At 59.2% G+C, this 14590-nt stretch overlaps 1 protein-coding gene across 1 annotated transcript in view; it reads left to right on the top strand.

Annotated features, from left to right (window-relative positions):
* Window positions 1-7330: 7330 nt before the first annotated feature.
* LOC105471098 (adhesion G protein-coupled receptor A1) overlaps window positions 7331-14590 on the top strand; it is a 59001-nt gene continuing 51741 nt past the window's right edge. The window contains 5 exon segments of the mRNA XM_071068896.1: window positions 7331-7567; window positions 7670-7696; window positions 8259-8379; window positions 9433-9803; window positions 14350-14449. Of these exon segments, the coding sequence (XP_070924997.1) occupies window positions 7346-7567; window positions 7670-7696; window positions 8259-8379; window positions 9433-9803; window positions 14350-14449 (841 nt within the window). The 5' untranslated portion in view covers window positions 7331-7345.

Raw genomic sequence — 14590 nt, 5'->3', positions numbered from 1 at the left:
GTCAACACGGTGCCCAGTGATTTTGGAGGCTGTGGGCTGGCTCATGGAGTGTGGCGTTCCACAGGGTGAACACACACACACAGTCGAGAAGGCAACATTCCGCTGGGCGAACACACACACGCACTCGAGAAGGCAACATTCCGCTGGGCGAACACACACACTCAAGGCGACATTCCACTGGGCGAACACACACATGCACTCGAGAAGGCGCCATTCCACTGGGCGAACACACACACGCACTCGAGAAGGTGGTAGTTCTGCTGGGCGAACACACACACTCAAGGCGGCATTCCACTGGGCAAACACACACACGCACTCGAGAAGGCGCCATTCCACTGGGCGAACACACACACGCACTCGAGAAGGCGACATTCCACTGGGCGAACACACACACGCACTGGAGAAGGTGACATTCCGCTGGGCGAACACAGACACGCACTCGAGAAGGCGCCATTCCACTGGGCGAACACACACACGCACTGGAGAAGGCGGTGTTCCGCTGGGCGAACACACACACGCACTCAAAAAGGGGGCGTTCCAGCTGGGTGAACACACACCCACTTGAGAAAGTGGTGTTCCAGCTGGGAAAACACAGACACGTAGTCCAGAAGGCAGCGGTTCTGCTGGGCGAACACACACACACACACTCGAGAAGGCGCCATTCCGCTGGAAGAACACACACCCACTCGAGAAGACACACGTTCTGCTGTGTGCAGGGCTCAGCATATGTCAAGTAGGTCAATACAGTCGGTCAAGCTGTTTCAGTGTCTAGGTTCTTAGTGATTTTCTTTCTGCTGTTACATCATACACCCAGCCCCACTTGCCTTTTCACCCCATCTCCTGCCAATCTGTACCCCGACTCCCAGGCTTCAGGGACCCTCCCCTCCCCGGGCTGGCCACTCCTCTGCTCTTCTCCCTCTCAGCTGCCAATCTGCATGTTTGCCCCATCCACAGGGATTAGGTCCTTATAAAAGGGTGGGTGGGCAGGTGGGTAGATGGGAAATGGAGACAGATAAGTGAGTTGGGGATGGATAGATGGATAGATGGGTGGGTGGGTGGGTGGATGGATGGATGGATGATAGATGGATGGAGGGTGGATGTGTGGAGGGTGGATGGGTGGATGGGTGGATGGATGAATGGGTGGATAGGTGGATGGATGGATGGATGATAGATGGATGGAGGGTGGATGGGTGGAGGGTGGATGGGTGGATGGGTGGATGGATGAGTGGGTGGATGGACGGATGATGGATGGGTGGATGGATGAGTGGGTGGATAGGTGGATGGATGGATGGATGGTGGATGGATGGTGGATGGGTGGAGGGGTAGGTGAGGGATGGATGGAGGATGGATGGATGAGTGGGTGGATGGGTGGGTGGATGGGTGGATGGATAGTGAATGGATGGATGGCTGGGTGGATGGGTGGATGGATGGATGAATGAGTGGGTGGATGGGTGGATGGGTGAATGGATGGATGAATGAGTGGATGGATGGGTGGGTGGATGGGTGGATGAGTGGATGGATGGAGGGTGGATGGGTGGGTGGATGGATGGATGGTGGATGGATGGATTGGGTGGGTGGGTGGATGGATGGATGGATGATAGATGGATGAATGGTGGATGGATGGAGGGTGGATGGGTGGATGGATGGTGGATGGATGGATGGATGAGTGGGTGGATGGGTGGGTGGATGGATGGGGAAGGGTGGATGGGTGGGTGGATGGTGGATGGATGGATGGATGAGTGGGTGGATGGGTGGGTGGATGGATGGACGGTGGATGGATGGAGGATGGATGGGTGGATGGATGAGTGGGTGGATGGGTGGGTGGATGGATGGGGAAGGGTGGATGGGTGGATGAGTGAGTGGATGGAGGGTGGATGGGTGGATGGGTGGGTGAATGGTGGATGGATGGATGAGTGGGTGGATGGGTGGGTGGATGGGTGGATGGGTGGGTGGATGGATGGACGGTGGATGGATGGAGGATGGATGAGTGGATAGATGAGTGGGTGGATGGGTGGGTGGATGGATGGGGAAGGGTGGATGGGTGGGTGGATGGTGGATGGATGGATGAGTGGGTGGATGGGTGGGTGGATGGATGGAGGGTGGATGGGTGGGTGGATGGATGGACGGTGGATGGATGGAGGATGGATGGGTGGATGGATGAGTGGGTGGATGGGTGGGTGGATGGATGGGGAAGGGTGGATGGGTGGGTGGATGGTGGATGGATGGATGAGTGGGTGGATGGGTGGGTGGATGGATGGGGAAGGGTGGATGGGTGGATGAGTGAGTGGATGGAGGGTGGATGGGTGGATGGGTGGGTGAATGGTGGATGGATGGATGAGTGGGTGGATGGGTGGGTGGATGGGTGGATGGGTGGGTGGATGGATGGACGGTGGATGGATGGAGGATGGATGAGTGGATAGATGAGTGGGTGGATGGGTGGGTGGATGGATGGGGAAGGGTGGATGGGTGGGTGGATGGTGGATGGATGGATGAGTGGGTGGATGGGTGGGTGGATGGATGGAGGGTGGATGGGTGGGTGGATGGATGGACGGTGGATGGATGGAGGATGGATGGGTGGATGGATGAGTGGGTGGATGGGTGGGTGGATGGATGGGGAAGGGTGGATGGGTGGGTGGATGGTGGATGGATGGATGAGTGGGTGGATGGGTGGGTGGATGGATGGAGGGTGGATGGGTGGGTGGATGGATGGAGGGTGGATGGATGGACGGTGGATGGATGGAGGATGGATGGGTGGATGGATGAGTGGGTTGATGGGTGGGTGGATGGTGGATGGATGGATGAGTGGGTGGATGGGTGGGTGGATGGATGGAGGGTGGATGGGTGGGTGGATGGATGGATGGTGGATGGATGGACGGTGGATGGATGGAGGATGGATGGGTGGATGGATGAGTGGGTGGATGGGTGGGTGGATGGGTGGGTGGATGGATGGAGGGTGGATGGATGGACGGTGGATGGATGGAGGATGGATGGGTGGATGGATGAGTGGGTTGATGGGTGGGTGGATGGTGGATGGATGGATGAGTGGGTGGATGGGTGGGTGGATGGATGGAGGGTGGATGGGTGGGTGGATGGATGGATGGTGGATGGATGGACGGTGGATGGATGGAGGATGGATGGGTGGATGGATGAGTGGGTGGATGGGTGGGTGGATGGATGGAGGGTGGATGGGTGGGTGGATGGATGGACGGTGGATGGATGGAGGATGGATGGGTGGATGGATGAGTGGGTGGATGGGTGGGTGGATAGATGGATAAGTGGGTGGATGGAGGGTGGATGGGTGGATGGATGAGTGGGTGGATGGGTGGGTGGATGGATGGACGGTGGATGGATGGGGGAGGGTGGAGGGTGGATGGGTAGAGGGGTAGGTGGGGGATGGATGGATGAGTGGGTGGATGGGTGGGTGTGGGGACAGGTGGGTGGTGGTTGGCAGGCATGGACAAGAGGAGGAAGAATGAACGAATAGATGGCTGGAGAATGGACAGGGCAACAGAGGGAAAGGAATACAGGATGGTTTCTCCTTTCAAAAGAAGAGGAAGGTTGGCTCCAAGGAACAGCCTTAAGCATTTGTGTTTCCCTGGGAATTCACTCTGTCTGTGAATACTGACACACGGGGAGGACATTTACGGATCCACATCATAAAGAAATTTTTCTATAGAAATTCCAAAACTGGATGAAATATTAGGAACAAAATTATGTTTCAAGCCCCCCACCAAGAAACATTAGCTGATAAGTAACAAAGAAGCAGAGGGGCTGGAGGCGGGTTTCCATCCCCTCCTCCTGGATCAGAGCACAGGCCTGACTCTAGCGGTGGGAGCTCCGCGGCGGTGGCTGGGCTCAGAAGGCCGCACTGTGCAGGCGCAGACACGGGGTGGAGACGCCAGGACAGCTCACTTCATGGAAACCGCTGAGAAAGGGAGGAGAAGACTGAGGGAACCAATGTTTTCTCAGTAACTTTCTCTTAAATGAGGTTAAGTATCATAAATATACAAATTAGTTTAACAAAACAAACATGTCTGGGACTTCCTCAACTAGTTTGTGAAAATTATTCTGGTTTTATGTAAAGAAATGAAAGGTTTAGTGCTGTTTCTAAAAATGGCCATTACTGAATAAGGATGCAAAAGGCAGTGACAGAACAGTCCGGAAATGCGTGCGGTTTCCACAGCCTGCCGGAGCCGGTCAGCGTGGGTGTGCATGAAAGACGGACACACACAGACAGGCAGACACATGGACGCACGGGCTCGCGGACACGCAGCGGGAGTCTCTGCCCCACACGTCAGGGCGCTGTGGCCCGGTGCCGGCCCGGAGTGGGGACGGGGCTGCTTCTCCCGTCCTAGCTGGGGATGTGCTGCAGTGAGACCACCTGGGAGGTGCTGGACCTTCCTCCCGGGACAGTGAAGAGCGGAGCTGTGAGCCCCCAGTGTCCAGGCCCACCTGCCTGCCGCCCCACCCCCACCCCGGCACTGTGCTGGCCGCAGCAGCAAACATGTGTCACATGTGCTAGAAAGCCTGTTCCCGGAGTCCCCTGCTCCCACCTCCAGCTGCCTCCACTCGTCAAGTGCTGGCCGTGACCCTGGGCCAGGCTTGCTCAGGGACAGATGTTTGGGTGGAGGGAGGCAGCGGCATCAAGCCATCAGGGCAGAGGCCGGGGGCACCCTGGTCTCCTGCACAGCCTGGTAGGTGGACACTGGACCTTCTTGGCCTTCACAAAATGGCTCCACCTAGCCCCACAACACTGGCTGCACCACACACCTCGGCCAGCCGTGGGTTTGACTCTGTAAGGGGAGGGCTGGGCTGTGCGGCTGCTTAGCCCATTGGCTGAAAGTTGGGAGAGGTTCCAGAATGTTCTGCACTGAGGGGCAGGGCACCTGTACCTGGGCAAGCATCCAGTCCAAGCATCCATGGTCACACAGACGAGAGGCCCCACCCTCCCCTGGCCACAGCATGGCTCAGCAGGAGCCCTGAGAATCCAGCTTGGGGGAGCCGGTGCTGGGGAGCACGAAGGGGTCTCTCAGCCCCATGAGTTGTCAGCTCTCCTGTGCCCTGGGAACAGCCACCCAGGCGTCTGCCCCACATCATCCGAAGGGGGCTGACAAGTGCTGACCCTGTTCAGACCACGCTGGTGTGAGGTCCCTGCCAGCTGCCACCAGGACTGGCCCCGAGCCGAGGGGTGGCCCCGCCGTCTGCCCGGACTCCCGGCAGGTCCAGTGCTCAGAGCAGCCTCCCCCGGGTGTGTGGGGGCCAAATTCCAGCCCATGGCCTGACTGTGCAGCTGAGCCTGGGCCCTGAGTCCCAGATCTGCCATTTCCCTGCGTTCTCTGCAGCCCCTGGGGCTGTCATCACTTTATTCTTTTAATTAACTCGGCGATTACAGCCTCCTGTCACTCGTGCGGAAGCAGATTTGGGCTCTGTGGGGAGACAGGAGAGAGCTCCTCTGTGGGAGCCACCTCTCAAACAGCACCTGCGGCCGGCGTGGCTGCGTTTTAATTATTGCAAAACCCTTTGGTGGCTTTTCATCTGTTTCAGACCAAAACCAATAAACACATTCATTTATGTCTAAGTGAGGCCAGCGCCAAGGGCTCAGTGTGGTCACGGCACACAAAGACCTTTGGAGAAACCCAATCGTGCCCTTCGCTGGCCCGACGTCCGCAGGATCGGCCGCCCCGGGCCTGGTTCCAGCTCCTGCCGGCTGCTGTGGGGGGCCTCAGACCCTGGGACCCACAGCTGGGAAGCTGGAAGGGAGGCCGGGGGGCTGTCAGCAGGTCTCAAGCAGGCCTCTGGGGTGCTCACACCAACCCTGTCCCATGTGTGACCTCAATGGAGCGAAGAAAGGGGTGGGAAGGCGGCTGACGTTTTTCTAGAAGCACTGGGAGATGTACTTGGCGTTCTGTTGTGTTTACAGAGGACGTCCACATTTTCCCGGGGCAGTGTGAGGAACCTCGCGCCTCTCCGCCCAGGGCAGGCGTGGGAGGGCAGGGGGCTGTAGGGTGCAGAGCCAGGGGGCCATGGGGTGCAGAGTCAGGAGGCCGTGGGGTGCAGAGTCGGGGACACTGGGTGCAGAGTCGGGGAGCCCTGGGGTGCAGAGTCGGGGGGCCGTGGGATGCAGAGTTGGGGGGCCCTGGGGTGCAGAGTCGGGGGGCCGTGGGGGTGCAGAGTCGGGGACACTGGGTGCAGAGTCAGGGGGGCCGTGAGGTGCAGAGTCGGGGACACTGGGTGCAGAGTCGGGGGGCCTTGGGGTGCAGAGTCAGGGGGCCCTGGGGTGCAGAATCAGGGGGCTGTAGGCTGCAGAGTCAGGGTCCCTGGGGTATGGAGTCGGGGGCCTCTGGGGGGGCCATGGGGTGCAGAGTCAGGGTGCCCTGGGGTATAGAGTCAGGGGGTCCTGGGGTGCAGAGTCAGGGGGCCCTGGGGTGCTGAGTCAGGGGACAGAGGTGACAGAGAAGCCACACCCTGCGACGTTTGACCCTCCCTGTGCGGAGGAGGCCTCCCCCGAAGCCCCAGGCTCCTCTCTACCAGCAGCTCGCCCTGTGCTGGGGAATCTTTGAGAGCTCAGCTTTTGTTCTTCTAGAGACAGGATTTCACTCTGTCGCCCAGGCCAGAGTACAGTGGGGCGATCACAGCTCACTGGAGCCTCAACCTCCTGGGCTCAAGAGATCCTCCTGCCTCAGCCTCCGGAGTAGCTGCTAATAGAGCTAGACACGACAATGCCTGGTGAATCTTTCTATCTTTTACTATGTAAACATGGGTCTTGCTATGTTGCCCAGGCTGGTCTAGAACTCCTGGACTCAAATGATCCTCCCACCTCTGCCACCCACAGCGCTGGGATCACAGGTGTGAGGCCCTGCGCCTGACCAGAAGCTCTTCTGACCTCATTTCTCTTTCTATTTCTGCCCACTGGCCTTTGAGGCTCAGAGGAGCTGGCCCTGAGGCCCTCACCACTCACAGACTCGCCGGCCTTCCTCGTCGCTCTGCCCTGGGCCCTTCCCATGACTTCTCTCCTCTCCACTTGGTTCCTATTCATCTTTCAAAGCCACTTCCTCCAGGAAGCCCTACCTGCTTGCTCCTCCCTTCCTTTGCCTCAGGTGAGCGCCTGTCCCTAGTGACTTGAGCCACAGCTATTTCTGTGCCTGTCTCTCCTCAGGGGCCGCCCACCTGGCTCACATCCTCCGTGTGACTTTGCCCATCTACACAGGCTGGTGACCTATTAGAAGGCTTAAGGAGCAATTTCAGAGATCAATTCCTCCATTGCTCTGCAATCTCTGATCTGAGTGGAGACACCCCAGCCTCTCAGGGGGTACAGCAGACCCAGGAAGGGGCACATGCCAGGCAGATGCAAGGCCATGGGAACCACTCGCGGCTGAAATCCCGATACGCTTGTCTGGGCAACGTCCATCACCGCTAGGCACAGATGGCGCACAGTGTGCCCTGCCGAGGGGGCTGTATGCCACAGTCACCTGATAGCCAGGGCCGGAGAGCTCGGGGCCACACCCAGCACAGTTGGACGGACAGGCCAACCGAGGCCCTCATCAACGTCAGCCTTCCCAGAGCAAAGGTGCTGCTGGGATCTGTGGCAGCTTCCCCCAGGACCCAAGCCCCAAAACCCATGTGCAGAGGCCCTTCCGAGGTTAACTCACACCAAGAAGCCTCCAGCCAGGAAGGAGAGAGTGAGGGAGCTCAGGGGGTTCCAGTACAGAGCTGTGTCCCTCCTGCTCTCCCTCCCTCTCTCCCTCTCTTTCCTTCCCTCTTCTCCCTCCATCCGTCTCTCTCCCTTCTTCCCTCCCTCCCTCCCTTTCTCTCCCCGTCGGGCCTCCCCACTGTGCTGCTGCTCCCCCAGGGTCAGACTCAGTAGCCTGTGGCCCCCAGCCTCACACACCCTGAGCCCTCAGTGGATGTCATGAACCAATGACTTTAAAATGAGCCAACCCACTCTCACCCCGGGGCCAGGCACAGCAGATTCCTTAACCCAACTGCTGCTATTGCTCAGGGTCACAGGCTGGCTGTGGCTGACAGCGTCCAGCCACACACTCCTTCCCCAAGACGTGGCCTCCCAGCTGGGGGGTCTAAGTGGGCTCTGGCAGAGGGAGGGCAGCCCTGGGGGCCTCGGGAAGCCGTGGGGTGGAGCACAGGGCAGGGCGACCCAGGCCTGGCCTTGGCCCTGGAGAAGAAGCAGCTCCACAGCTGCTCTCTGGGCAGCAGATGCCCCTGCCAGACGCTACAGGCCTCCAGGCACCTCAGGATGGGAGGTGTCCTCATGGACGAGGGTCTTGAGAAGTGGCTGTTCCCAGAGACAGGCTGGTCCTGGGCTTCCTGTCTCCACCCGCGTGGGTGCCTGCCGGTGGCAACACCGTCCAGGCAGGGACTCAGGTGAGGCTGGTGGTGCCGGGGCCTGCAGAGGACGCCCTTCCAGGAGATGGGCAGCCGTGGGAAGAGTGTGGCCCGGGCAGCACCGTGGGCCTGAGAACATCCTCCCGGACCACAGCCTGGAAGGGGAATGCCGGAGATTCCTGCAGAGGAACGGGCAGAAGCCTGGACTCCAGAGGGCTGCCCACAGGTGGGACATCTGCCTGGGGAAGGGCCTGAGGGTCCTGGTGACCAAGGACACTGGGAGCCTCTTCACTGGAGGAAGAGTCGGCTCAGGGTGGATGGAGTCTGGCCAGACAAAAGCAGTTTATCCCCCAGGATGAAAGGTGCCCCCGGGAGCCCCAGGCTGTGACCAGGAGGCCCTGGAGCTGCCACAGGTGCTGACGAACCTGCACTCACCACAGGAGGTCCGGCCGGAGGGCAGGTCCAGGCAGGGGCCCCAAGGTCTGTCCTTCCTGGGGCCCTCAGGGTCTGTCCTGCCTGGGGGGCTGCCTGGCCCTGCCTGATTTGCCCCATCACTGGAGCACCAGTTGGATGCCAAGTGCCAAGCTGGCACGGTTGTATCCACGGGTGTATCCACGGGTGTGTCCACAGGTGTATCCACGGGTGTGTCACGGGTGTATCCACGGGTGTGTCCACAGGTGTATCCACGGGTGTGTCCACAGGAGTATTCACCAGTGTGTCCACAGGTGTATCCACGGGTGTATCCACGGGTGTGTCCACAGGTGTATACATGGGTGTATCCATGGGTGTGTCCACGGGTGTGTCCACAGGTGTATCCATGGGTGTGTCCACGGGTGTGTCCACAGGTGTATTCACCAGTGTGTCCACAGGTGTACCCATGGGTGTATTCTACCTCGCTGAGAACCGAAGAACTGTAAGTAGCACATTCACAAAATTCACACATCAAGCTTTTAAATTTCATTTCCAATTTAATATCATCTGTCTGAGTCTGTTTCTCCCGTAATGCAGTCTTTAAAGTTAAGTGGGCGCGACCCACTTAACTGTTCCCATCCCTTCCAGCGCGGCACCCTCACCACCCTGGGCGCCCCTCAGGATTCTTGGGACCTGGATTTATTGACCTGCTCAGAGGCGAGCCCAGCGGCCATGCAGATGGGAAGGCAGCTGCTCAGAAAACAGGGCGTCTTTATTTGTTCCCGACTTTCCTAGGCAACAAATAACCAGAGGCCGCCGACTCGTTTGGGGAAATTGCTTCTGAGAACAGGGTTATTTTTACCTCCGTCTTGCAATCCTCTCACCCACCCGGCACCCCACCGCCCAGTGCACGCAAGCCGAGTCCCGGAGCTGCCATGCTCGTCTGTGAGGAAACGCTGGAGCTGGGTCCCCAGTGCTGCTGGGGGTCCGCGAGCCCCCAGGGCCAGGCTGTGAGCTTGGTGAGTGGGCCCATGGCCGGAGGCTCCAGGCTGGTGAGGACCCCAGGCATCAGGAGCCCCCATTGCCTTCTGGGATCAGGGCTGATGCTACAACGCTGGCCCAGTGGCCCCAGGTGGCCTTACGGCCTCAAGGACAAGTGGATGCCAGAGCCCAGGTCTCCCTGGAGGTCCCAGTTACACAGGAGTCGCTGAGGCCGACAGCGGGGCCTTTACCCACACCCCATGCAGGCCTTTGTACAAAGGTCCCCCTGCAAGTCCTGATAAAAGGGCGATGTGTGTGCAAACGCGTGCACGGTGTGTGGGTAAAGTGGCAGAAAGGGTGTCATGAGGCAGTGACACTGCCGTTCCCACGGCCGCCCTCATCTCACTGATGCCTCCCTGTCCTCACGCAGATGATTTTGAAGCGAATCCCCAAGATTGTATCACCGACGAAATATCCAGTGTGCATCGCTAAAATACAACGGCTGTGAACTCTTCAAAAATTAGCAATAAAATTCCTGTTTGATCAAATATTAAGTCTAGGTTTCCATTTTCTGGGTTTTCTTTGTACAGTTTATTTGTAAAATCAGGACCAGCACAGGCCCCAGGTGTGGCTGGCTCATGTCCCACCCTCCATCTGGGCCTGCCGGCCTCCGCCAGCCACCTTTGTCTCCCCGAATACTCTTTGCTGAAGAGATGCCAGCATCCTCCCACTGAAGTTCCACCTGTGGACTCAGCGGTGTCGCCCATGGTGTTGTTTACAGGGTCTTGTGGCCCCTTGTCTTTTTTTTTTTTTTTTTCCTTTTTTTAAGAGACCAGGTCTCATTCTGTTGCCCTGGCTGGAGTACAGTCACCTCATCTCAGCTCACTGCAGCCTCAACCTCCCGGGCTCAGGTGATCCTCCCGCCTCAGCCTCCTGAGTAGCTGGGATTACAGGCACACACTACCACACTCAGCTAGTTTTTGTATTTGTGATGGAGATGGGGTTTTGCCATGTTGCCCAGGCTGGTCTCGAACTCCTGAGCTCTAGAGATCCTCTTGCCTCGGCCTCCCAAAGTGCTGGGATTACAGGCGTGAGCCACCACACCCAGGCCCCGTGTGTCTTATAAGTTTGCAGCTGTGTCTGAGGTACTGACCACTCAGAGGTGATGGAGTCTCTCTTCCTGCAATGGCTGTTGCATGTCCACTGACCCAGCAGGGGTCGGAAGGCCAATCCCCTCATCTCCTTTTCTTTCAGTGGTCCCTGTAGACGCCTGCACAGCTCCACGTGGTCCGTGGTCCCTGTAGATGCCTGCACAGCTCCCTGTGGTCTGTGGTCCCTGTAGATGCCCGCACAGGCCCCCGTGGTCCGTGGTCCCTGTAGATGCCTGCATGATCCTGTGTGGTCAGTGGCTCCAGAGTTCCCCCGAGATGATGCCGGTAGCAGTGGCCTGGATTTCTGGTGCTGTCAGACCCCGGTCCCTGATGCCACTCTTCCTGCTCCAGCTGGACATCACCATCGTGCCCAGGAGACCGGACTCCTTACAGGGGCTGCGTGCTTTAGAGACCTCAGAGGGTTTGCCCAGAGTGTTCACTGAGACTGGGCTGCTCAGTGCCTCTGGCCTTGTTTAACTGGGCAAACTAGGAAACATGGCAGCCCCCAGGCCTGGGGACTCACATTGGAGTGAGGAGTGGGTTGGGAACCACAGGTGCTGGCAGCCCGTGGGGACCTTGGCTCAGGGTGAAGATGGGGGTTAGTGTGAGGACAGTGACACAGGCCTAGGGCCCGGCCGTGCGCTCAGAAGCAGTCGCCCCTTGGGACCCTCCCCTCCGACCTCTGTCACGAGTTCCCTGGGGGTGGAGCAGAGGCTCCCGCTCTTCACAGGCCACAGCAGAAGCCTCAGGCCCCAGCCCTGGCCTGTGGTCACAGCAGGGAATAGCCACAGGCCCCGAGCTCTGTAGCCCACGGCAGCCCCAGCAGAGGCCCAGCGGCTGACCTCTGTGCCGAGGCTTGACCGACAGTAACGTGTCCAGCCCTGCTGAGACTTCCATGTAAACTGCAGAGCACACAGCTCCTGCACCTCCCACACAGCACAGCCCAGTCAGGGAGCCCCAAGTCCACACAGGAACCAGCCGTTTTCTCCGGGTGAGCTCCCTTACCGGGCAGGTAGGAGAGGGCAGAGTGGCGGTCGCAGGGCCACCCCAGGCCACGCCAAGCCGCATGGAGGGAGGAACAGGCCCAGCCTGGAGCGGTCACAGTCCCTGTCTACCTGGCAGGCAAGCTGGAGTCATGTGGAATCATATGTGGGCGCCCTCGGTCAGGAAGACAGCACCCACGGACCAGACATCGAGCGCGTTTCTCTGCAGCCTTGCCCTGGGAAGAGTGGGCGCTCAGGTCTGGTCCAGGAAGCAGCTGGGGCTGAGGCGGCCCACGGGCGGCAGGGCTGGCAGGAGGCTGGGGCCTGGTCTGTGTGTCCTCCCTGCTGGCCACACACCTGCTACCTGGGTCCTGTGGCCCTCGGGGTGTCCTGGGCGTGGCACGACCAGCGTGGGGAGCCGCCTCTAAACCTACTGGCTCTTTGAGGAGTGAAAAGGGAGGGCGGAGATTTGGGGGAGGAATTTTAAAGTCCATTTGAAAGGCCAGCTTCGTGGATCTGGCTGTGTCCAAAATGCATTTGGAGAAAATTGCTGTGTCAGGAATCTTTTTTTAACCTGCGGATGAGGAAGGCTTGTTCTATCCGTAGTTTAGGAGTGACAGGGTTGCGCTGTGTGATGAGGTGAGTGCAATGCTGGCTCCTCATGCCCCAGTGGGGGGCCCTGGGGCCCCTGGCATCCATGGAGCCGCAGGCAGGGTCCTCTGGGGAGTGGCCCACATGGGAAGATGCAGCCTTTTCTCCATCAAGGGCTGTACCCGCCCCTTGCTCCCCCAGCATCACAGGCCAGAGGTCTGGACCTGGCCTGGACACCATTCCTGACGTGCCAGGCAGCCTTGGACCCTTCTTCCCCCACCCCGGGCACCCTCAGGGCGTGGGGCAGGTGAGGGGCAGACAGGAGCAGACCCCCCACAGCGCAGATCCTGCAGATGCAGGCACAGCAGGCCACGGGGTCCAGGAGGAGGACGCGGCAATGCTGGGTGCGTGGGCTGCGGGCCAGGGGCAGGATCTGAGCAGGATCCACCACATCTGAGGGACACGGGGACGCCTCACGCCCTCTCAGCCATGTCCCTGCACCTCGCTCACCCCTCCGGGTCCTCAAGCCCACAGCCCTTGCAGGGCAGGTGAAACTGGGCACCGTGGACCGGCCTTTGCCTCCGGCTCTGCCTCCACCTCACGCCTCATCCTCTGAGTCTCCCGCCAGCTGCTCTGGCTGTGAAGATGGCTGAGCATATGGATGCACTGGTCAAATATTTGGAGTTTGTGAACTGTGTTTTGAAATTAATGAGGATTTTAGTATTCATAGACTTCCAAAATACACAAACATGCCAGCTTCTGGGGAGGATGCGCCTGACACCAACCGCTTGTCAGCAGGGCTGTTTGCTTCCGGGTGGCACCTTTAGGAGCCGGGCTCTGTGGCCGCGTGTGCCGGTGCCCATGTCTCAGGCCCTGGGGGTTCCCCTGCCTCCCGGGTGACGATGTGGTTCCCAAAGTCTCTGCATCTTCCAGGGAGGGTGTCTGTGCTGCCGTGGCCCAGCCCAGATGGAGCCGCCATCTCATCACCAGCCCCCAGGGCCCCTGGCCCGGTCTCCCTATCTCTGTGGCACCAGCTGCTACCCACGGATGCAGTTGGTTCAAGTGCTTATCACCCCCCAGAGCAATTCCTGAGGGCAGGGCCTCCCAGCAGTGCCCCCCACCCAGCCCAGTCCGGGAAGGTCCACTCGCTGCTTGCACGGGAGCCTTGTTTGGGGAGATGGGCTTGTGAGGCTCTGACAAATGCCCTCAAGACCCCGAGCACGCGCTGCAACCATCTGTCCACCGCTCTGCGAGTCACCGGCTTCTCTCCCTTCCACAACACGGGGAAAGGTCCCCACGGAGGGCCTGAGTCCCTGCAACCGACCCCCACTTCTGGTATTAGCTTGTTCTGGGCTTCGGCTATTACCAACAGCTCAAAGCAGGAATCACTGGCTCAAAGATTATCAGAAATTTTTAAATAAAAAGATTATTTTTAGGCTCAAAGATATTTTGAAAGGAGAGAAAGCAATGTCTCAAGACATAAAGAACTGAAAAACTGCCCCACGGTGTGCCAAAATTGCTAATCCTAGAAAAACCAGCGACTCGGGAATATTAATTTTCAAACAAATAATTATTTTAACAAAATTGCCAGGTGGAACGACTCGCTTCCGACCACATCTAATTTGGTAAAATTGCTTTGGCCCAGTTGCCAGAGCCTTGGCAGGAGCCAGGCTAAGGCAGCTGGGCCAGCCGTGGAGGGGAGCGCGGCCGAGCCAGGCAGGGCCAGGCGGCACCAGGCGGCAGGTGCGGTCAGACGGAGCAGGTCCCACGGGAGGGCCGGGGCTTGAGCTGGACAAAGGCTGGGCCATCAGGTGGGCAGGACTGCAGGGACCAGGCCTACTCTGGGGAGCACCAGGGACAGCTCCCAAGCTGCGGCTGGCTCTGGTCCCCAGGGAGGGGCTGGCTGCACCACGGGCCTGTTCAGAGTCCTCCAGGCCAGACGCCCTGGGGACAGCGCCTGGGCTAACCCTCGAAGACACGCCAGGGCTGCGGGTGAGGCGGGGAGGGCTTCACGAATGTCAGGACAGTGCGGCCCGGGGGTGAGCCGGAGGCAGGCGAGGGTGTGGTTGGGAGGGAAAGCATGCTTGGTCCTTCCTTGGTGGTTCAGGGACAGTATTATGGGGCCGCCTGCTT

This window comes from Macaca nemestrina, chromosome 9 (genome assembly GCF_043159975.1).
Source record: "Macaca nemestrina isolate mMacNem1 chromosome 9, mMacNem.hap1, whole genome shotgun sequence".
Taxonomy (NCBI): domain Eukaryota; kingdom Metazoa; phylum Chordata; class Mammalia; order Primates; family Cercopithecidae; genus Macaca; species Macaca nemestrina.
The sequence above is the reverse complement of the archived record's forward strand: the minus strand, read 5'-3'. Positions and strand labels throughout refer to the sequence as shown.